The sequence below is a fragment of the Hyperolius riggenbachi genome, chromosome 1, assembly GCF_040937935.1.
Source record: "Hyperolius riggenbachi isolate aHypRig1 chromosome 1, aHypRig1.pri, whole genome shotgun sequence".
NCBI classification, from domain to species: Eukaryota; Metazoa; Chordata; class Amphibia; order Anura; family Hyperoliidae; genus Hyperolius; species Hyperolius riggenbachi.
Window position 1 is genome coordinate 587,578,883 of NC_090646.1, and position 25,000 is coordinate 587,603,882.

The 25,000-nt window shown below is 43.1% G+C and overlaps 1 protein-coding gene across 2 annotated transcripts in view; it reads left to right on the forward strand.

Moving 5' to 3' along the window:
* Positions 1-25,000, forward strand: part of ANKDD1B (ankyrin repeat and death domain containing 1B) — a 69,335-nt gene that overhangs the window by 8,891 nt on the left and 35,444 nt on the right. The window contains exons 2-5 of one of the 2 annotated variants that reach the window (XM_068271721.1): positions 1,830-1,933; positions 6,191-6,289; positions 9,499-9,597; positions 12,309-12,413. In XM_068271721.1, coding sequence (XP_068127822.1) covers positions 1,830-1,933; positions 6,191-6,289; positions 9,499-9,597; positions 12,309-12,413 — 407 coding nt within the window. The remainder of the gene's footprint in view (positions 1-1,829; positions 1,934-6,190; positions 6,290-9,498; positions 9,598-12,308; positions 12,414-25,000) is intronic. The other variant, XM_068271722.1, reaches the window with a different exon arrangement.

The following is a 25,000-nucleotide window of genomic DNA, read 5'->3' on the forward strand; positions in this document are numbered from 1 at the left end:
TGAAGGCTGCGCAGTCGCACTAAGGGCAAAGCGTACTGCGCAGCCGCGGCTCAAGGCGGCGGCCATCTTAGGAGTGGAAGCCTATGCGACCCGTTCAGTGGGGTCGGGCCGAGCCGGGGGTGATAGGAACAGGCAACAATGACGGCGGTACGGTGAGGAGGACGCGCTGGACGTCCTCCGTGGATTCATATATATAAAAGGTATTGTGTAATTTTCATCTTTTTGGCCTCGGAAGTCCTTTAAGAAAATCTTTCTGATGGGAGTGTCAAAACTTGCTGTTAATTATTGAATTAAATAAAGTTTTGGAGCTATGGTAACAAAAAGATGGTACTTTCCAGCCATCTTTTCACAGTAAATTTGTCACCAACTTAGGACTTTTTCATACGAGCAGCTGAAGGCGGGCACTTGTTAGTGCTTGGAACCAGTGGTGGACAGCCGTCCCCACCCCCATGGAGTCGCATCTGAATGCAGCTGCAGTTGTGCTCAGATGCAACGTCGCAATTCTCAGCTGCCAGGTAACACCACCACGTGCCAAGCAGTGGTGTAATTACCATTTCATGGGACCCCCTAGCAAAACTTTGATAAGGCCCCCCAGTGTTTATATCCCTTTCCTTGCCTCCCCTCGGTGACCTTCATGGCCTATAGGCCCATCTCACAAGGGTCAATCTCACAAGTGTGGCCATCGTGATCTTCACATTCATAAGTGTAGCTACAAAAACACCTGATCTGAAAGATGTACCCCTGTATAGGAGGAAGGGAAAGTTAGTAGTTGGGGCCCCAAAATAGCTCTGGGCCCCTCTGCAATGGCAGTGGCTGCTCCCCCTCTAGTAATGCTAGGTACACACCATACAATTTTCTGTTAGATTTACCTGCCCGATAGATTTTTTACAACATGTTGCAAAAAAAGCTATCTGGCAGGTAAATCTAACAGGAAGTTGTATGGTGTGTACCGAGCATAATGCTCCTGCAGTCAAGTGCAGACAGACAGACGTGGTTCTAGGCTAGGTGCACACATAGCAGGAACGCTAGCGTTGTGTAAAACGCTGCGTTTTATGCAGCAATGTTAGTCGATGGGATGCAGAAAAAATGCATGACCTGCGATTTACAGTATGCGTTCTGAAAATGCTGGTTTTGTTGCATGATATGGAGGAACTCATATATAACGCACATAATGAAAGTCAATGGGAGTGCAATGGGATGCGGTTTTCATGCGTTTTCCATGCGTTTTTAAATGCATTTTTTTCTTTAAAAAACAAAACAAACCTTTTTTGATGTATTTTTGCTTCCTGTTATCTTCCTAATGATCTGCATAAATGGAAATATAAATACTCATGGAAAACGTATACAAAACGAATATGCGTTTTGTAGATGCGAACTGCAAATGCATTAAAACGCATGCAAAACGCACCAAAACGCAGTAAAAATGCTAAATAAAAGCACACAAAATTATCTTAAAACATGACATAATACGCAGCCTTTCACGCTAGGTCAGTGATCTGCAAACTTGGCTCTCCAGCTGTTAAGAAACTGCAAGTCCCACAATACATTGTAGGAGTCTGACAGCCACAGTCATGATTCATAAAGGCAAATGCATTGTGGGACTTGTAGTTCCTTAACAGCTGGAGAGCCAAGTTTGCAGATCGCTGCGCTAGGTCATATGTGAACCCAGCCTCACAAACGCTGCCATTTGCCTGCATTTTCATTACACCCTAATGCCACTTGTGGGCATCATGCATGATGCTGTACTGCCCGACACGTGTGCCATCTAACAGAGGACTAAGGCCTACTGGCATATGTATTGTACATTATCTGACATGCATCTCGTCTAGTGCTGAAAAAGGAAATGGACTTCCACCAAGCAGCCAAGAAGAACGATGTAGATACAATGACCCGGCTGAAGGAGCAGCGAATCAACATCAATGCAAAAAATGTGGTGAGTATTTTATTTACTCATTATTAACGATCATTACTAATTATTTCTAATTAGAAATTATTCATAGAATATGCTCCATTTAGAAGTCAGTGCAGAGTTCACTGAGAACATTGCGGAGAACAGCCCACAGATAATCCGCATATGATCTGTAAAAGGGATGCAGCAGTTCTCAGCTGCCCAATCAATAACTGGGCTCTTATTGGCTTATGAACAGCAGGAAGGGAGGGGCAGCATTTAAAGTCAGACGACAAGACTAGAGATAGTCATTGAGATGCAAATAACTATGTACCAGCCTAATGAACTTAAAGTAAAACTCAACTGGGGAAAAAAAAGATGACTTTTACTTACCCGGGGCCTCTTCAAGCCCTCCGTAGTCTTCCGGGTACCCTTGGTTATACCGTTGTCACTCCACTTAAAGAGAATCTGTACTGTAAAATTCTTACAATAAAAAGCATACCATTCTATTCATTATGTTCTCCTGGGCCCCTCTGTGTTGTTTTTGCCACTCTCTGCTGCCAGCCTGGCTTGTAATTGCCATTTTTATGCAGTGTTTACAAACAAAATACATAGCAAGTGATACACTGAGAGTAGCTCAGTGTGTGAGTCATACAGAGTATGCAGGGGGCCTGGAGAGGGTGTGTATAGCTTCTATCCAATCACAAGCAGCCCTGCACATTCCAGTCTGACTGCCTGAGCCCGACAGAGCCAACAGAGGAGAGAACATTAGATCATATAACAGAGATAACACAGCCACTGTGCAAATAGGAAAGGCTGCAGTAAGACAGAGCATATTAGAACAGCTATAGGAACATATAGGATAGAAGAAATAAGGCTCAAAATTTTGTTACAGAGTCTCTTTAAAATAGCTTAAAGGAAAAAAGCTGAAGAACATATGAGGCGCCACCATCATTATGTGTAAGTTGTACATCAACTTCAGAACATTTGTTCTTGCAGATTAGCACTGAACTTCCAACAAAATAAGGCTCAAAATTTTGTTACAGTCTCTTTAAAGTCCGCAACCCGGCTGGGTCATGCGCATCCACTGTCCCGGACACATACCTTCTCATTGAGGCTAGTCGAGAGCATTCTGCACATGTTGATAGGAGCACGATTGAGGGGGTGTGCGGCTGGAACAGCGCATGCGCTATTGTATGTGAACCAGTCGGGCTGGGGTGACAGAAGAACAATGGAGGGGACCCGGAGAGCATGGACGGAATTTCCGACATTTTCTTCTAAATTCACTAAATTTCATACATGCAGAAATAGTTTGGTAATTTACCGAAAAACTGCATGACTATTCACTATAGACCTGTTTGGTAAGAAGTAGAAGTCTCCACAGCTGTGGAGCAGGTGTCTGTAGCAAGCTGTGTCCTGCTATGGTGGTGATCTCCCACTTCTGGCCAGAGTTGTGCTGCTTCTTCTACTAGTGGTCTGCCCTGAGCTGTTCCTCTGCAAGTTTCTGCTTCTGTGCTGTGACAGAGTAAACGAGTATTAAAAAAAAGAGGGATATAAATGTGCTCTGCTCCTACATCTGTGTTTTGCTACTCTCTGATGTCCAGCCACCCCGGCAGTATATTGGATCAAATGGAGTGAGTAGCAGGACAGGTTGGCTGTCTGTCAATTTTACTGAATGCTGATTGTTGCTTACCAAAAGGCTGGTCTTAAAATACCGAACATCTCACTAGTTTTACCGAATGCTCTAATCTTTGTAAACCACAGCCAAGATGATCACTTTGGGCCCTTTTAGCTGAGTGTCTAGTGAGAGTACTGCTGGCCCATAATGTAGTTTGGTGATCCGCCTTGCAGTTTATATTTTAAGGCTGCTTACACACTAAGACATTACAGGCGCACGTTAGTGCAGCCTGTAACGCTCCCCCAACGCACAGCAATGTAACACAACTGAGCTGTTCACACTGCCCACGTTGCGTTACATGTAATGCTGCACATTCTTCCGAAAGTGCAGCATACTATAGCGTTACAGCGGCTTAAGCCGCGTTAGACTGTTTGCACATGTTGGGGATGAGCGGAGAGCGGCCAGGCACATGGCTAATTAATATTCACTGCACGTTGTGACATGCAGTGTTTACTTCCTGGTGCGGCCGCTCTGTGCGGCGATTGGCCGGCGGGACCACGTGATGCCGCATGCGTCCAAGAGTACGCATCACGGCATCACGGACGCCAGAGTGAGCTGCACAACGCGGCTCACTCTGACGTCCACATCGAAGAGCACCAGGCCTTGCGTTAGGTGCACGTTATGCGACCTTAACCACTTAAGCCCGAAGGGTTGAAATTTTTTTACATCCGAGCAACTTTCACCCCCCATTCATTTGCCAATAACTTTATCACTACTCATCACAATGAATTGATCTATATCTTGTTTTTTTCGCCACCAATTAGGCTTTCTGTGGGTGGTATATTTTGCTAAGAGCCACTTTACTGTAAATGCATTTTAACAGGAAGAATAAGAAAAAAATGGAAAAAATTCATTATTTCTCAGTTTTCAGCAATTATAGTTTTAAAATAATACATGCCTCCATAATTAAAATTCACGTATTGTATTTGCCCATATGCCCCGGGTATTTCACCGTTAAAATTATGTCCCTATCACAATGTATGGCAACAATATTTTATTTGGAAATAAAGGTGCATTTTTTCCGTTTTGCGTCCATCACTGTTTAGAAGCCCATAATTTATTAAATCATATTGATATACTCCTTTGACATGAATATTTAAAAAGTTCAGACCCTTAGGTAACTATTTATGTTTTTTTTTTTTTTTTTATTGTAATTTTTTTTTTTTTTAATGTAAACTTGTATGTGGGTATTTTTTGGTGTGGGAGGTAAACAGGGTTTTTTTTTAATATATTTATATGTTTATTTGTAATTTTTTTTCTTTTTAGGTGCAATTTGCTATTTGGCCACAAGATGGCCAGAATCAAAAAGTCCTGGGAGCGATCGATCTCGCTCCCAGGCAGAAGAAAGGAGCCCAGAGCTCAGAAAAGCCGCAGCGTCTGAAGAGACGCTGTCGGCTTTTCTCCGGGGGGGTCCGATCAGCGAAAGGGATTTATAATCCCTTTCACTGATCGGTGGGCTAACGGGCAGCAGTGGGGGCGCGCACGGGGGGGCCCGCGGGAGCGCGCGCAGCCCAACTGGACGAGAAATCTTGTCCAGTTGGGCTTAAGTGGTTAAAGGGACACTTAAGTCAAACAAAAAAAATGAGTTTTACTCACCTGGGGCTTCCAATAGCCCGCTGCAGCTGTCCGGTGCCCTCGCCATCTCCCTCCGATCCTCCTGGCCCCACCAGCAGCCACTTCCTGTTTCGGTGACAGGAGCTGACAGGCTGGGGACGCGAGTGATTCTTCGCGTTCCCAGACACATTAGCACCCTCTATGCTGCTATATGGTATATGATATATGCTATAGCAGCATAGATGGCGCTATTGTGGCCAGGAACGCGAAGAATCACTCGCGTCCCCAACCTGTCAGCTCCTGTCACCGAAACAGGAAGTGGCTGCCGGCGGGGCCAGGAGGATCAGAGGGAGATGGCGAGGGCACCGGACAGCTGCAGCGGGCTATTGGAAGCCCCAGGTGAGTAAAACTCATTTTTTTTGTTTGACTTAAGTGTCCCTTTAACGTAGCACCTAGCGCAACGTATTGGTGTGCAAGTAGCCTTAATGATATTTTAAGCTTAACTGAGAGGGATAGGTAGGTTGCCATAATTATTTCCATTACAATACCAGTTGCCTGGCTGTCATTGTGATCCTCTGCCTCTAATACTTTTAGTTATAGACCTTGAACAAGCATGCAGATCTGATGGTTCTGACTGAAGTCTGGCAGAATTAGCTGCATACTTGTTACAGGCATGAGATCCAGATACTACTTCATCCAAAGAGATCAGCAGGACTGCCAGGCAACTGGTATTGTTCAAAAGAAAATACATATGGCAGCCTCCATATGCCTCTCAGTTCAGGTGTCCTTTAGACTGCAACTTTAGTAGTGGTTCAGTTAATTAGATGTTGTGCAAAATGGAATAGCTTCTGTTTTAAGATGGCAAATGTCTGTTTTGCAATGTATTTTAGTAAGAGGGCTGTTTGGTCCTTTGTAGCCCCTTACACTGCCCTAGGAGTTCTGGGTCACCATAAGCTTGCTGAGCAATCTATAACTCATTAATTAGAAGTTGTTACACTTATTCATAAGATGTGATGTATTAACTTTCTATCTTTCCCCCTGAATTGTCTTTCTTTCTTCCCTGTATTCAGCTGAATCGCACAGCCCTTCACTTTGCTGTTGCCGGATGCCATTATCAAGCAGCGACTTTTCTACTTTTACATAAAGCTCGAGTAGATATTGTTGATAAAGTAAGTAGAACTGGTATATCCAGGGCCAATTTAAGGGGTGCCAGAGAAATGTAAGCTGGGAGTCCTCCCCTCCCTCCAGGAAAGTCAGCAACCCCCCCCCCCCCAGGTCTCCTCCCACTGCTCACTGGGGCTTCATGTAGATAGGCAGCACGGTGGCTTAGTGGTTAGCGCTCTCCAGTGGCGTACCTGGGGAATTCGACACCCAGTGCTAAATTATTTACAGACACCCCCCCCCCCAACCCCCTTCCCAAAAAAAAACAATGGGGTGGTTGATGGGTTGGGGTCCTGAGCGTGTCGCTGCAAATTTTGGAGGATTTTGGGGGGAAAGGAGTCATCAGGATGTGGACGGAGATAACCGTTATGAAACGCTGTACTCTACACAGTGCTGCAGAAGATGTCAGTGCTATATAAATACACAATAATAATATGGTAGAGCATTAGACTCTGACTATGGTATGATTAGATTGTGACCACCTCTGAGGATCAGAAAATGGGGACATACGAAAGAGGGGGATGCATAGGAGGAGAAGGGGTAAAGAGGTAGAGGCACAAGACAGAGAGCCTGGTGAGAGAGGAGAAATGGCAGGAAGACCACTCACCAGGACATCAACAGTGCTGTTTGGTAGGGGCATGCTGTTAAAAGAAGCCACTAAAATCTGAAAAGAGGAAAGGGTCATGGGGGAAGAAAACAGGGTGGGAGGGGGAGCTGGAAAAAAAGATAAGATTATCTGCAATCAAGTTAATCTAAATTGCCTGAAGCTTGCTTCTCTGCTCACTACAGAAGTTGGCTGGCAGCATTTGTATCACTGGCTTCTGCAACAGAAGACTGCCCTGCATTATTGAGTAATTACTCTGATGAGGATAAATAATTAATAGTGTAGGGCACTCTGGTATTACAGTAGCCAGTTCTCATGGCTACTAATGACAGGCAACTTCTGAAGCACTAAACACATCCCGCCAACTCTTACTGCTAATGTCACAGCTGCAGCACAGCAATCATTCTCTCTACTCACCCTGCTGCTCTGCACATTCACTCACTGCAGGCTGTGTGTAGTGAGCAAGGAGACAAATTGGCATTGTGACAGGAAGGGAGAGGGGTGCTACATCTAGTGCAGGAAGTAGTAAAGTCCCCTGCACTAGATGTAGATGTTGCCCAAATTATGAGAAAAGGTCCCAGATGGAAGAATACAGTGGCTGAGCGCCACAGCGGCACCCCTAAGCATGGGTACACCCGACACTGTGAGCAGGGCTGGGCAGAGGTTGAGGCAAAAGAGGCTCCAGCCTCAGTGCTCAGTGTAGGAGGGGGTGAACAACTCACTCAGCTATCATTCCCCTATTGTGTTTGAAGCAGAGAGAAATAAGAAAAGGGGATACATGGCAGTGACTGCAAGCCAGATAACTAGAGAATGGAGGGGTTGGGGGCCCTAGGTGGTTGGGACCTTGGGTCTCCTCTTAGTCTAATAGCAATGAGGGTGTGACGAGTGGGAGGGATGGAGGGGCGCAGTTTGGTGTCACAGCCTTGAGTGCTGGATGACCTTGTCCCGGCTCTGGCTGTGAGCACCTGTAGCCCTATGGTAGGTACGCTACTGGTGCTCTCGCCTTGCAGCGCTGGGTCCCCGGTTCGAATCCCAGCCAGGTCAACGTCTGCAAGGAGTTTGTATGTTCTCCCTTTTATTTTTTTTAGCAAAATGGAGTCCCGATTACATTACATAACTTAGAGAAGTTAGCCCAATCACAATAACGCAGAAGCATTTGACCAATCACCATAAATAAAAGATGCCCAGTCTAAAGACCTGTACAATACTAAGTCACAACTCAACACATCTCAATATATTGCAAAAAGGTATATTTATTGAAGACTTTTCTTAACACAAGAATACGTTAAAAACAATAAATGAAATCTGCCTTCTTAATCCAAATGTAATTGGAAATCTCTAGACTAGAGCAGCAGAACAATAAAGTGTCACAGTGTCTATAACGTGATCAATTGATGTGCAAATATTGCACAACCCTCAAATGACAATCCGTGCAAAACCACAAATTTGAGAGGTGTTGAGTTGTGACTTAGTATTGTACAGGTCTTTAGATTGGGCATCTTTTCTTTACGGCGTTTCAATGTAATTTCAGCCCTTTGGAGACACATACCATGTGTAAGATCCCTGACATGACATTGGCCTCAATTCACTAAGCTTATCTCCTGTCTTTAATAACTCTTCTAGAGTTGTTACCATGGTGATAAGGCATGTCGTATTCAGGAAACATTTTACCTCATGCAAACCTAAATTTAACGCTTCTGTCTTTAAGTTAACTCTTCAATCCTAAAAATAACTCCAGAATTCTAAAGTTAAAGACAGGCTGTTAATTAACTGAGTGTGAAAATAACTAGAGAGGAGGTAACTTAACTACAGAGGAGGTAACTTAAGGAATGAAGAGATAAGATAACTCTCTTACTCTGTGGAGGTAGGTTTTCTCTTGCCTTATTATCTCCAGCATGATCTTAGTGAATTGAGGCCATATGTGTGGGACTTTAGCACTAAGTATAGTGGTGTTTAAGCATTTGACCAATCAGACAATGCAGATTTTTTTTGCGCAATTCGCATTACCGCTGTAATTTTAGACCAGTCGGAGAATGCAGAATTTTTCAGGAATTACAGCTGAAATTTTAGGCCAATCAGAAGATTTCAGAAGTATCAGACAATCAGAGAATGCAGACATTTGCCGCAGTTGGAATTTCAGTTTCCACATAGTAGTATACACCCACAAAAAATAGCAGATTCCACTATTTTTATTTTTTTTATTTTTACAATTAACTACTGTACCTTTATTGATAAAAAAAATAACATTCTTCGGAAATATGCGGAAATCATAATATCAGATTTCCACGGAAAGCCGCAGAATCGGAAAGTCACTTTTCAGAAAGCGGAAATTTTGTCGGAGATGGAAAGCTGCATTTCTGACCATCCCTACTAATCACTAAAATGTTGCAAAGTTATTTACTCTACAATGAATAGATACGGGATCATCTCCCGTGAATTTCTCATGTACTGACCAGACCTGAAATGATCGTAAAGCCAGGATGAACTCAGGTTAGGTAGGGAAACAGAGCAGATACAATACTATTTCAGAGGGAGAGAAATATGCTAATTAAAATGAGTAAAAATCAGAGCACTGTGATTTCTATTCAATCCCTGTTTCTTGCTTGTTCCTAGCATGGCCTCACAGTGCTGCACCTGGCTGCGTGGAACGCTGACCTGGCCATGGCGCAGTTGCTGATCAAAGCCGGGGCAAGTCAAAAAGCTACCAATGAGGTAGGTGCTCCCTCCATGAGAATTCTTCATCTACCTTTCTATCCCGTCTACCTTCATGGCAATTTTACCTGTGTTTATTTGAGAAACCCACTTTATAGATGCAATCCAAGTCCTGTGTCATCCTATGTGCACAACACACGCTATATTGCTTTGGTAATCACCAACATTTCTCGTACTAACACTTCATTTAGTGCAATGTTCACGTAAATGGAAAACATAACACTTTTGTTTATCATTTTTTATGAGCTTAAACAGACACTGAAGCGAAAAAAAAATTATGATATTATGATTTGTATGTGTAGTACAGCTAAGAAATAAAACATTAAGATCAGAAACATCAGTCTAATTGTTTCCAGTACAGGAAGAGTTGAGAAACTCCAGTTGTTATCTCCATGCAAACAAGCCATTAAGCTCTCCGACTAACTAAAGGTAGCCATACACTGGTCGATTTGCCATCAGATTCGACCAACAGACAGATCCCTATCTGATCGAATCTGATCAGAGAGGGATCGTATGGCTACCTTTACTGCAAACAGATTGTGAACCGATTTCAGCCTGAAACCGATCACAATCTGTTGTGGTGGTGGTGCCGCCGCTCCTCCCCCCTCCCTGTGATCGAATCTGCTGTCGAAACGGCGGCAAATCGGGCCAGTGTATGGCCAGCTTAAGTCGTGGAGAGGGCTGTTATCTGACTTTTATTATCTCAACTGTAAGTGAACTGTTTACTGTTTCTCTGCTAGAGGAGAGGTCATGACTTCACAGACTGCTCTGAAAGATTCATTTTGAATGCTGAGTGTTGTGTAATCTGCACATATTATAGAATGATGCAATATTAGAAAAAACACTATATACCTGAAAATAAAAGTATGAGAATATTTTCTTTGCTGCTAATCTTCTAGTAATTATTCATAGTACACAACCAATTCACTATATCATATTTTTTTTCGCTTCAGTGTCTCTTTAAGCCAGTATAAAATTATTTTATACATCAAAAAACTGACTTGCATTAGAAGCTGGGGCAAAAATTACGGGGAAATTTCACAATTTTTTTTGTAATATGCTTTTAAGAAAAGATTGCATTAAAGGACACATCCGAGCAACCTAAAAAAAAAAAAAAAAAATCCACTTACTTGGGGCTTCCTCCAGCCCCTGCCAGCCGTCCTGTGCCCTCTCCGCAGCTCCGCTCCATGCTGGTGGTCCGGAGTCCCCTCCGGCGCAAGATGTCCACTGTGCCTGCCCTAGCGGCTCTCAGAGTTGCCCTGACGTTCATCCGGACTGTACTACACAGGTGCAGTAGTTCTGCGCTTGCGCGGTACTGCCCGGATGACGTCAGTGTGACTTATGAGCCGCATGCTGGAGCGCAGGAGAAGCCGACCTGGTGAGGTCAGCATCTCCACCGGAGGCTACCGGGAGCCACCGGAGCTGCGGCGAGGGCACAGCACGGCTGCCAGGGGCTGAAGGAAGCCCCAGGTAAGTGTATTTTTTATTTTTAGGGTTGCTCGGACCTTCCCTTTAAAGTGTACCTGAATTGAAAATAGTGCCCCTACGGGTTACTCCCTCAGGAGGGGGAAGCCTCTGGATCCCAAAGTCGCCCCGGCACCAAAGAAGACCCCTGAACTTTGCCCTCTAAACCTAGGTGGGCTATATAGTCCGGAGCAACTTATAGTACTGAAAATTTGGTGTGAATAGATTGTATATATTAATAATATGTAGTATTTAAACAGTAAAATATATTGGTTTGGCTTGAAAATAGTGCAGGCATTATGTAATATTTTACTACATCAAGAGTCCCTTTTTTAATTTAAAATACACCTGAACTGAGAGGGATATGGTGGCTGCCATATTTATTTCCGTTTAAACAATAGGCAGACATGCTGATCTGTTTGGCATCAGTAGTGTTTGAATAATTCACACACCTGAAACAAGCATGCGGCTAATCCAGTGAAACATAGCCAAAAAACGCTGGTTTGGTGGCTATGACTAAATGTATTCGAGGCAGAGGGTCAGCAGGACAGCTAGACAATTTGCATTGTTTAAAAGGAAACAAATATGTCAGCCTGCATAGCCCTCTCAATTCAGGTGTCCTTAGAAGGACAACCGAGGTAAAAATAAACTAAGGAGATACACAGTTATATCTATCCTTCTTCTTCTAAATATGAAATTTTTAGTTATCCCACAGATTTATTTTATATTTAAATTAAATCTACTTTTTACGTTTCTACTGTTTCATGACCTCTTCTCAATGACACATTCATTGAAGTATGCCAGAGCTAAAATCTATAAACTATTGATCCTTTTTATCTCTATCCTGCTCTCAGAAGCCATTTACTGTCAGGAATGTGCTTTATGGCTGTAATTCCTTATCACCGAGGGTTATGCTGTAGTCTGATCCGGTCCCGACCCAGACAGAAACTGTAATTTGCATACCTGATTTTTAACTCTTTCAGGCAGAGAAAGAAAAAGAGGAACACAGCCTAGTTATTTGTGTGCTAGGCGCTGTACATACACATGTCTATCTCATTATGTCACCTCCGATGTCCTTTAAAGACCATTTACAATGCAAATGAACAAAAAAATGCATATTTCTTTTAAACACAATGATACCTATGACATGCACTATCCATATAAGAGAAGGTACAAGATCACACTGTTAAAGTTAGATAACTTAATAATTATCACCCCCTTATATAAGCTGTGCTTGTGTTCTACAGGATGGAATGAATGTTCTACATTTTGCCGCTCAGAATGATAAGAATGATATAGTGGATTACCTCCTGAAAGAAATGCAGTTAAAAGACCTAAACATCAAGGATTCGGTAAATATTTTTTATTCTAATAATATTTATCAATCTTAAAGTAAACCTGAACCGAGTAAAATTATTTAAAATAAACACATGATATACCTGTAAATGATTATTACATACTTACCTCGCCGTCCGTTCCTCCCAGAAACTCACCATTTTCTTCCACCAATGATTCCTTCCATTTCTGACAACATGCTTGTTTAGTTCAGTTCAGTTGTTAGGCTTAACTTCACGTAGGCATTAATATTTGAGTCACGATCTTATGTATCTTATTACTTTTACTACATGGTATGTATGCTGGAAAAGTATTTGTGAAACTATACTCCTATAACCCACAAATGATATTACGAGGTACTCCATACTTATGTAAATGGTGGTATTAGATTATCAATAAATAGTAATCTTTTATATCTGAGTATACCTAGTGTGTTGGACTTATATTACTGATCAGCTCCTACAAAACCTCAGGATAATTTCTACAGAGTACAAGCCATTGCTTCCTTTTGGATTAGTGAAAAATACAAAAACTGTGCCGTTGGTAATACTTTTTAGCAATTTTTTTATGATAACTTCAAAATCTAGCAAAAACAATTTTTGAGAAAATTATGTCAGGTAATATGAGTTTGGCACCATATAGGAATCCAGACATAAACCTCAAATGTGAGAAGCAAAACATTGCAAACAGGGGTATAACTAGGAATCACTGGGCCCCCCCTGCAAAACTTTTGGGGGGTCTCTGTGCCCTTAGTTGTGACTCTCAGGACAGGGAAAAGAAACTGCTGCACCCCACAGTCAGGGGCGTACCTGGGTAATATAGAGCCTATGGCAAACACTGAAATTGTGCCTGCTTCTTCCCCGATCAGAGCCCCCTTCCCCTCTAAAAACAGCATGCTTTCTTATGTATGTGTTATGGTTGTCTTTTTGGCTCGGGGATATTGTCGAAGTTACTTTTTGGGAAATATCTTATATCTTCTCTGTAGTCTTTTCTAACACTAAGCCAAGTGCACCCTATGCACATAAATTAAGTAGCAATGTTCCCCAGATAACAGAATTAATCTGATCTGAGGTCTCAGTGATGGGAAGGTAAGGGGACAGGCATGGCGGCACAGCACAGGGGCATGCATGGCGCCCATTGTGCTGTGGCGCCCAAGGCACAAGCCATGCCTGAACCCCTCTAGATACGCCTCTGCCCACAGGGCTCCCTTCAGTTTCTGGGCCCCCCTACGGCTGCATCCCTTGCAAGGGCTATTGTTACACCCCTGATTTCAAACATATAATATCTGACCTGCATGTACATGAGTGTGAAAATGACTGCCATGCCATGGTTGGCCACGTGGATATTGTATCACTCAAGGGCCCCTCCTTTACCATGTAACTTACCTGCTTGTGCAATAGTTTTACCAGGCCGTGATCTGTGTGGTCTTTGCAGAACATCCGCTCTGCTCCTCACTACACACCACATTTGTTCAGGGGCTATTGTAGCAGTGTTAAACATGCAGCAATATATTTCTGCCAGCTGTTAGCTGGTCTGTAACAGATCAGAAGAGTTTCTACCCTAGTATTATCCAGACAGCATTCTGTGATATTAGGAACTGTCATGTGACGCTACGTGGCCAATGAGGGGGCAGGAAAATATATCGTATTATAAAAAGGGGTCTTTTCTCCTCTCATGTCCATTGGGATGCAGAGATTGTGACCAAACCAGATCCCCTAGACATGAGGGCCCCACTAGGCACCCTCCTTCAACTGCTTTAATAGCTCTTCATTGGTACTATGCAGGTAATGATCACCTATTTGCGTGGTGTGAATAGTGGTAATCTCCCCATCCCCATGAATAATCCCCTGCTTACACCTTGCGAACAATTCTGGCTGTCCTTGGCAGGTTTTGGTGCTCGATATGTATAGAGTGCTTGATGGGGGCTCAATGTAAAGCTTGCACTGTTGCCCACATCTCCTTCACAACACCACTGGGGAAGTCCATCACAGTGCATCACCATAGCTCCCAACTGTCCCTCTTTCAGAAAGACAGTCCCTCTTTGGGAACCAAATCCCCCTGTGCCTCTTTCTCCTTCATTTATACCTCTTTCAGGACTCATGTAAATATCTATGTGAATATTTTCTACTTCAAATGTGTTTAATTGACTTTAACTTTACTCCAATCCTTGAAAATTAATGCATTTCTTATTTCTAAGTTTTAATATTAAGGAAACCTAATGATGATAGAGAGGACCAGGGGAGGAATACAAACTAGAGGCCCGTTTTCACCACTGCCCAAGCCCAAATGACAACAACACACGTGCCCCACGTGCTATATGCCAGTAGTCACATGGGAAATACAGTAAGAACACTTGAGGGACAACGGCTGGGGTTTTCGTCGCATTCAGAATTTATCATCAGAATTCACCTGCAAGCAGCCCTTTTGGAGTATAAGGATTGTCTGCAAGCAGCCCTTTTGGAGTCTAGGGACTGTCTGCAAGCAGCCGTTCTGGAGTGTAGGGACTGTCTACAAGCAGCCCTTCTGGAGTCTATTGACTGTCAAAAACTTTTCAACCTAGACAATACCTTATGTAGCTGTGCACATCCAGTCATTTTAACAATGATGAGAGGCTAGACAGATTTTGTTCCCATGGACCCTGCTGGTAAGCTTCTGCTCTGCATCATGCTGTGCATATTTACCAGCTTGCCTGCCCTCTAATTGCTCTGAAATTGGGCGTTTATTTCTCTCAGCCAGCCTAGTGGTTCACATTGCCTTATACAAAAACATGAAAGCACTAGGCACTGTACCAGCCCTAAATCATTAAATGAGAGGAAATCTCCCCCTTTCCCCCCTGGCCAGTCCTCCCATGGAGAGGACAGGTGTGGTAGGGATTAGAAAACGACACCATTTGCTTATGGATTCATTGTGGTATGCGTGACTAGGGGTGTGGCAGGGGCATGTCTGGAGGTGTGGCAGGGGCATGTCTTAAGGTGTCCCTCTTTCATAGCTCAGAAAGTTTGGAGGTATGCATCACAGTGATGCAAACTATGCAATGCAAATGTCAATGCTTTAAAAATGGACTGAGTATTTCTTAAAGAAATGGGATCCAGTTGTGAATTTACATATTGCCCTTTATAAGCTTCTCCAGTATTTGAGTAGCTGTATACTAGGCCTTTCTATGTTACATAGTTTAAAGGGAATCTGAAGTGAAAATAAACTTATGATATAATGATTTGTATGTACAGTACAGCTAAAAAATAAAACATTAGCAGCAGAGATTTGAGTCTAATATTGTTTCCAGTACAAGAAGAGATAAGAAACTCCAGTTGTTATCTATGCAAAAGAGCTTTAGTGAGCTATCCGACTTTCAAATTCACAGAGAGCTCTGTCTTCTGAAGCTTATTATCTCAAGTGTCTACCACTGTGTTTTGTTTTTTCTGCTGAGGAGTTCAAAAGTTCACTAGCCTGCTCTGTAAAATCAGTTAGAATGCTGAATGTAATGTGAAAACTGTAAATATTAGAGAATGATGCAATGTTATAAAAAAGCTATATAACTGAAAATAAAAATATGAGACTAATTTCTTTGCTACTAATGTTCTATTAATTATCCGTACTACACAACCAATTCATATATCATAATGTTTTTTTTTTCGCTTCATGGTAACTTTAATAATACTGTGACTTTTCCCTAAAAAACATGTCAGGGGCATGCATGGCGCCCATTGTGCTGTGGCGCCCAAGGCACAAGCCATGCCTGAACCCCTCTAGATACGCCTCTGCCCACAGGGCTCCCTTCAGTTTCTGGGCCCCCCTACGGCTGCATCCCTTGCAAGGGCTATTGTTACACCCCTGATTTCAAACATATAATATCTGACCTGCATGTACATGAGTGTGAAAATGACTGCCATGCCATGGTTGGCCACGTGGATATTGTATCACTCAAGGGCCCCTCCTTTACCATGTAACTTACCTGCTTGTGCAATAGTTTTACCAGGCCGTGATCTGTGTGGTCTTTGCAGAACATCCGCTCTGCTCCTCACTACACACCACTTTTGTTCAGGGGCTATTGTAGCAGTGTTAAACATGCAGCAATATATTTCTGCCAGCTGTTAGCTGGTCTGTAACAGATCAGAAGAGTTTCTACCCTAGTATTATCCAGACAGCATTCTGTGATATTAGGAACTGTCATGTGACGCTACGTGGCCAATGAGGGGGCAGGAAAATATATCGTATTATAAAAAGGGGTCTTTTCTCCTCTCATGTCCATTGGGATGCAGAGATTGTGACCAAACCAGATCCCCTAGACATGAGGGCCCCACTAGGCACCCTCCTTCAACTGCTTTAATAGCTCTTCATTGGTACTATGCAGGTAATGATCACCTATTTGCGTGGTGTGAATAGTGGTAATCTCCCCATCCCCATGAATAATCCCCTGCTTACACCTTGCGAACAATTCTGGCTGTCCTTGGCAGGTTTTGGTGCTCGATATGTATAGAGTGCTTGATGGGGGCTCAATGTAAAGCTTGCACTGTTGCCCACATCTCCTTCACAACACCACTGGGGAAGTCCATCACAGTGCATCACCATAGCTCCCAACTGTCCCTCTTTCAGAAAGACAGTCCCTCTTTGGGAACCAAATCCCCCTGTGCCTCTTTCTCCTTCATTTATACCTCTTTCAGGACTCATGTAAATATCTATGTGAATATTTTCTACTTCAAATGTGTTTAATTGACTTTAACTTTACTCCAATCCTTGAAAATTAATGCATTTCTTATTTCTAAGTTTTAATATTAAGGAAACCTAATGATGATAGAGAGGACCAGGGGAGGAATACAAACTAGAGGCCCGTTTTCACCACTGCCCAAGCCCAAATGACAACAACACACGTGCCCCACGTGCTATATGCCAGTAGTCACATGGGAAATACAGTAAGAACACTTGAGGGACAACGGCTGGGGTTTTCGTCGCATTCAGAATTTATCATCAGAATTCACCTGCAAGCAGCCCTTTTGGAGTATAAGGATTGTCTGCAAGCAGCCCTTTTGGAGTCTAGGGACTGTCTGCAAGCAGCCGTTCTGGAGTGTAGGGACTGTCTACAAGCAGCCCTTCTGGAGTCTATTGACTGTCAAAAACTTTTCAACCTAGACAATACCTTATGTAGCTGTGCACATCCAGTCATTTTAACAATGATGAGAGGCTAGACAGATTTTGTTCCCATGGACCCTGCTGGTAAGCTTCTGCTCTGCATCATGCTGTGCATATTTACCAGCTTGCCTGCCCTCTAATTGCTCTGAAATTGGGCGTTTATTTCTCTCAGCCAGCCTAGTGGTTCACATTGCCTTATACAAAAACATGAAAGCACTAGGCACTGTACCAGCCCTAAATCATTAAATGAGAGGAAATCTCCCCCTTTCCCCCCTGGCCAGTCCTCCCATGGAGAGGACAGGTGTGGTAGGGATTAGAAAACGACACCATTTGCTTATGGATTCATTGTGGTATGCGTGACTAGGGGTGTGGCAGGGGCATGTCTGGAGGTGTGGCAGGGGCATGTCTTAAGGTGTCCCTCTTTCATAGCTCAGAAAGTTTGGAGGTATGCATCACAGTGATGCAAACTATGCAATGCAAATGTCAATGCTTTAAAAATGGACTGAGTATTTCTTAAAGAAATGGGATCCAGTTGTGAATTTACATATTGCCCTTTATAAGCTTCTCCAGTATTTGAGTAGCTGTATACTAGGCCTTTCTATGTTACATAGTTTAAAGGGAATCTGAAGTGAAAATAAACTTATGATATAATGATTTGTATGTACAGTACAGCTAAAAAATAAAACATTAGCAGCAGAGATTTGAGTCTAATATTGTTTCCAGTACAAGAAGAGATAAGAAACTCCAGTTGTTATCTATGCAAAAGAGCTTTAGTGAGCTATCCGACTTTCAAATTCACAGAGAGCTCTGTCTTCTGAAGCTTATTATCTCAAGTGTCTACCACTGTGTTTTGTTTTTTCTGCTGAGGAGTTCAAAAGTTCACTAGCCTGCTCTGTAAAATCAGTTAGAATGCTGAATGTAATGTGAAAACTGTAAATATTAGAGAATGATGCAATGTTATAAAAAAGCTATATAACTGAAAATAAAAATATGAGACTAATTTCTTTGCTACTAATGTTCTATTAATTATCCGTACTACACAACCAATTCATATATCATAATGTTTTTTTTTTCGCTTCATGGTAACTTTAATAATACTGTGACTTTTCCCTAAAAAACATGTCACAGATCACACGAAAAGTATAGACTTGTATAACCAGTCTGGCCTGGAAGCCTCAGTATCCAGTGTGATTGTTCTCTTGTATCCCACTAATCACTTTCGACAGTAATCCCTCTGATAACATTAGCCTGATGAGGTTTTTCCACTGATCTTCAGGCACATAGCAGGCAATACTGTTTATTAAGTACTATATGGGATTGTGCCAGAAACACTTCCCTCTTCATAAATATTTCCTTTTCACAAGAGTGGACAGAGATCACCGCATAAAATCTTTTAGAACTGTTAGCATAAAGAGGAACTCCAGTGAAAATAATGTAATCAAAAAAGTTCTTAATTTTTACAATAATTCTGTATGAACTTAAAAACGGGCTCTAGGTCTTTTTCATGCCGCTGCCGCCAGTGCGTACACGTCGCGCCAGCCCGCTGGGCACGCAACCGCCTTGCGCGCGCCCGCACCTGCCTGCCTCTCCCACCTTGTCTCGCCCGCCCACCTCGCTCGCCCGCCTCGCCAGCTATTTCCCACAATGCAACTAGGTTCACAGACAGGAAACTGCCAGGACCACGGTCCTCACAGTTTCCTATGGGAGGGGTTTCACCACAATATCAGCCATACAGCGCCCCCTGATGGTCTGTTTGTGAAAAGGAATAGATTTCTCATGTAAAAGGGGGTATCAGCTACTGATTTTATTATTATGATTATATAGTACTTATATAGCGCCGACATCTTACGCAGTGTTGTCACCTAACTGTCCCTCAGAGGAGCTCACAATCTAATCCCTACTGATTGGGATGAAGTTCAATTCTTGGTTACGATTTCTCTTTAAGTGGTAGTAATACAGTATGGCTAGAATGAATCGATGATCAATTTTAAAAGATACTTGCATTACTGATTTAGCTATGCTTTGAAATATTGGCATTTGACAATAAGTTTATTAACTACAGCAAAGCATTTTACTAGGCAGCCACAAGTAGAAAAGGATTAAGATAGAATGGGGCCCTAGGCAAGCCCGTTCCAGTGCTGGGACCCCGAAGAGTGGCCTCCCTGAGCATGCACACTAGTACCGTCCCACTCGGCATCTGGTGGAAATGGCCAAGCCCAATCAGGTCCATGCTACCACACAGGTGCAGACAGCTCACGTTTAGGCAGTACTTTGGACTTGATCCAGCCTGGCTTTTCCCTAATAGAGCAGGGTGGGACAGTGCTAGTGTGCCTGCGCAAGCTGTCGGCAATTGTCGACAAGCTTTTTTTTGGTGGTTCTAGTGTTGAAACGGGCCTGTGGAGGAGGACAAGGGAAGCCTTAGGATCCAGAGGGTTCACCCTCCTGAGGTAAATACCCCCTACAGGAAGTTTTTTTTTGTTTCAGGTTACCTTTTAATCTCAAGTAAAGCATTTTTGTTGCGGCTAGCAGGAAACCTGTTGACCTTGACATTGGTGGTAGATGTAAATTCTCCAAGTCTGAGTAGTTACTCTTAGGCTTGCCAAAACCTTAGGCTTGCAGTAAACCTGTTGACATTGGTGGTAGATGTAAATTCTCCAAGTCTAAGTAGTTACTCTAGGCTTGCCAAAACTCCTACCCTGCCCAAGTTCTTTTTTAATTGCTCAGAAAATCCAATGCAGAGCTGATGTTTGGGAGCTGCATTGTTCCACAAGGGTGGAAGTTAGAAATATGTTCCTATTCAGGGTAATTTCCTAGCATGAGAGTATGCAGAGGAATCTTAGCAGTATCAATATGGTGAGGGTCATTGTAGAACTTGGCAAGAGCCTTATAAAAGGTTGGTACTTCCTGGAACTGTAGTACCCAGGATTGTGATTCTCCTAGATGCAAAGTAGTTATGATCTCCACTTTGACCAACTCTTCAAAAAGGTCCTTGATTTTGCAGTTGACTAGAGTTGATGAATAGGCAAAACTGACTTTGATTACCGAATGAGTGATCAGGCAAAGCAATACTGAGTCCAGGTGGCAGGATTTGAGAGCTAACTGCAGGAGTGGTTGGAAGGCAGAGACTTGAACTAGAGACAGGTCCATATTTCTGGAAAGGCCACATAGACCCAGGCCTTGCGTGGCAGCAGCCCAAGGGGGCACCTGGAAATGAAATAGGGGTTGCTGCATATGGAAGAGAAGGCTGCAGATGGATGGGGAGAAAAACGTGAAATAAGGAAGCTGAGGTCCAAGGGAGCTGTACAAGGAGGAGAAGGGCTGCAGCACATGGATGTTACATGAGTTGAGTTCATGTGTTGGCTGTAAGTTGCTGTTATGTTTAACAGAAAACATCAAGAATCACATGACACAGATAAACATCCTGCTTTCTAAATGTATTACTAGATTAAAGAACAAATGCAGAACTCAGTCGCCTAATCAGTGGAAGAACATCCTTCCACACAGCAGCCATACAGTAATACATGGTGGACAATTGTCCGGCAACATCCATGGGGCTAGTACTGCAGTGCTGCATAGTCTTCCAGGTGTGCAACACAATGGTTAGAAGAATGAAAAGGGGCAGTGGCAGGCAGATGCTCAGTGAAGTCTTACCTGGCCAAGAATGTGGCTGCTGATGGCCTGGCCTTATTTGTTCTTCTTATTGAGGAGGTCACATATCTGCCTATTTTGCTTGTCCTATGAACAAAATACAAAATCCGTTCTTGCAGCAATTATGTTTTCCATTCCTTGAAAATGTTTTTTACTGCCCATTGAGGAAGCCCATTCTTACCTCCTTGTGATGGCCTATTGCCGGCCCACCCGTGATTTTGCTCATAAGTGGCTTCCCCTTTTCTGACTACAGAAAACTATTGGTGACTGATTAGTTACTGTGTATATGTGCACACGATATTTCTTTGTCACCTCAATGGTTCTCTTCTGTAAAGTGACTTGTGTTAGAGCACATTTGGCTGCAGAGTGTCTGACTGCATAGCGAGCGTACCTGGATAAATGCTGGATGGAAGATTTGACACAAATTATCATCAGAATGCTGTGGAGATTACATGAAGAATTCACAGTTGAAAGTTCAGTGCTAATCTGCAAGAACAAATCTTCTGAAGTTGATGTACAACTTACACATAATGATTGTGGCGCCTCATATGTTCTTCAGCATTTTTCTGTAAGCTATTTTAAAGAGACTCTGTAACAAAAATTTGAGCCTTATTTCTTATATCCTATATGTTCCTATAGCTGTTCTAATGTGCTCTGTCTTACTGCACCCTTTCCTATTTGCACAGTGGCTGTATTATCTCTGTTATATGATCTAATCTTCTCTCCTTTGTCGGCTCTGTCGGGCTGAGGCAGTCAGGCTGGAATGTGCTGTGCTGCTTGTGATTGGATAGAAGCTATACACACCCTCTCCAGGCCCCCTGCACACTCTGTATGACTCACACACTGAGCTACTCTCAGCGTATCACTTGCTATGTCTTTTGTTTGTAAACACTGCATAAAAATGGCAATTACAAGCCAGGATTGCAGCAGGGAGAGGCAGAAACAGCACAGAGGGGCCCAGGAGAACATAATGAATAGAATGGTATGCTTTTTATTGTAAGAATTTTACAGTACAGATTCTCTTTAAGGTCATACAGTGAGATGTGGACATGCAATGCAGAATATGCTATACAGTGCGTACCAACAGCTACAGAAGTGGATTTATCCTCAACCACCCTTGCAGGGCAGATTTACTGTGGAGGGACATTTTTATTAATGCTCAGAGGCGTAACTAGAAGGGAGCAGCTCCTGTGACCGCAGGGTGGCCCAGAGCTGTAAGGGGGCACAGACTACTACTTTACTCCCTCCAATAAAAGGGTCCATCCTTCAGATCAGGCGTTTTTGTGGACACACTTGTTATGGGCTCTCTGGCTGCGAGGGTCACTAGTTTAGGCAAGGGAAGCACTGTAACCATTGGGTGTCCCTTCAAAGTTTTGCTGGGGGGCCATATGATTTGTAGTTACGCCCCTGCTCATGCTTATCTTCAATTCAAATTTAGAGGAATTACATAATCATGTTACCGGCTTACAGTATATAGATCAAAGCGTGAACAAAAATATCCAGCCACCCCCATAATTCGAGCCTACAGAAAATAGATGGAGCAGATTTTAATTGCAAGAACACTTTTTCTATTTATTGTTTCCATGGTTTCTACCATTCATCTTTACTGTCTTTTTATTTGTTCTATGCATTTATTGATCTGGCAAATTCTGTATAGTAGCTCAAGGTGCAGGGGATACCCAGGTTGTTGTCACCAGGAACAGGGCCGGCCCAAGGCAGAGGCAAGAGAGGCTACAGTCTAAGGGCGCAGTGTAGGAGGGGCGCACAGCTCACTCAGCTATCATTCCCCCCCTATTGTGTTTGAAGCAGAGAGAAATAAGAAAAAGGGGATACATGGCAGTGACTGCAAGCCAGATAACTAGAGATGAAGGTGTTGGGGGCCTTGGGGCGCCTCTTAGTCTAATAGCAATGAGTGCGTGACGGCTGGGGTGGGAGGAATGGAGGGGCGCACTTTGGTGTTTCAGCCTTGGGTGCTGAGGACCTTGTCCCAGCTCTGACCAGGAACATATAATGTACACAGCTACCTTCCCTGCACAGACTAAGGGGCGTAATTAAAAAAAAAAATCTCATTACCACATGTATAATAATAGGAAAGGGTTTTGTTCCTTGGCCATCAGAATTTCAAAAGTGATACATTTAGTACAATAATAATCCTAAAGAGGTGATTTGAAGCTCTATTCATTTGAATGGAGTAAATATTTGACACTCACAATCACTACTTCTCGCCATGGCCATTATGTGAAAAGTAGTGGTAAGCGCCCCTTTGACATTATTTCTAGCCTTGAGAGGTTACAAAGTAAATCAGGATAACTTCTAAGCAACTTAATGCTTGTTTCACACTGACCAATGTTGAAGTTCTTGAGTCCACCATCAAGATAACACCGAATAACAAAAGTGTGTATTGCAGGGTAGCAAGGAGAAAGCCACTAAGAAATATTGCTGACCATCTACAGTTTCCTAAATCTCATGTGGACAAACCAGATGGGTATAATAATATTTTGTAGATGATGCAGCCAAAATAGATTTTTTTGGCTTAAATGAGCAGTGCTACATTTGGAGAAAGAAAAACACTCCATTCCTGCACAAGAAGCTTATCCCAACTTTGAAACATGGTTTAGAAAGTGTTTTGATTTGACCATGTTTTTCGGATCTGGGTTTGGACAGCTTGCCATCATCATTCATCAGCAGAGACTATTTTTCCTGCGCCAATTGAAAAAAATTGGTATGCCTCAGGAGCTGCTGTCCAGCTTCTACACGGCCACTATTGAAGCTACCCTCTGCTCCGCCATTATTGTGTGGTACGCAAGAGCAACCACCAGTGATAAGTATAAGCTTCAGAGAATCATTAGCTCAGCGGAAAGGACCATTGGCTCTCCTCTGCCACCTCTTGACCTCCTCTACACCACTAGAATGAAGACAAGGGCTAACAGGATCTCCCAGGACCCGTCTCACCCAGGCTGCCGCTTCTTTAAGCTCCTTCCCTCGGGCCGACGCTACAGGACCATCCGCCCAAGGACTAGCAGGTGCAGAGACACCTTTTTTCCCCAAGCAGCCCTCCTGCTGAACTCCTGCCTCTCATCGGTAGGCTAGCTGCACTCAGGCCACTTAGCCCGGCCGAGGCACACTGAGCCCGGGCCAGTAATATAATCCAGCTGTCACCCTGGTGGGTGCTTCTGGGTAGAACTCCACTCTAAGGGCTGAATGAAGTTTATTCTTATCCCTTAAGCAGCACAATATCCAAACCCTGAGGACTCTGATCATTAGCGAACCATATTGTACTGTAGGTTACTTGCCTGTCTTGCTTATATGCTTGTATCGTTGTTATTGTCTTATGCCTGTCTCGCTTGTATTATTGTTATTGTCTTATGCCGATCTCTGTCTTGCTCTGTTGCTACTGCCATGTGAACCACAACCAATTCCGGGTACGACCTCGGTCGCACTTGGCGAAATAAAGTTCTGATTCTGATAGAACAATGAATTCTGAACTATACCAGAGTATTCTAAAGGAAAATGTCTAGGTATCTATCTGTTAACTCAGTCTCCAGAGTCAGTGGCACATGCAGCAAGACCACGTTCCTAAACATACGTTCTACCAAAGAATGGTTAAAGAATAATTTCCTGGAATGTCCAAATCAAAGTCCTGACCTTAATTCATGCCTAAAATTTCTCCATGTCTCCATGGACTGACCAAAATGACCACAAATGTTTTTTGTTTTTTTTTAGCATTTATTGCTGCACAGGGGGTCACAGCATGATTCACTTATTTTTGCCACACACAGATTTATTATTATATAATTTTTTTCTATTAGTACATGACCAAATATTGTAA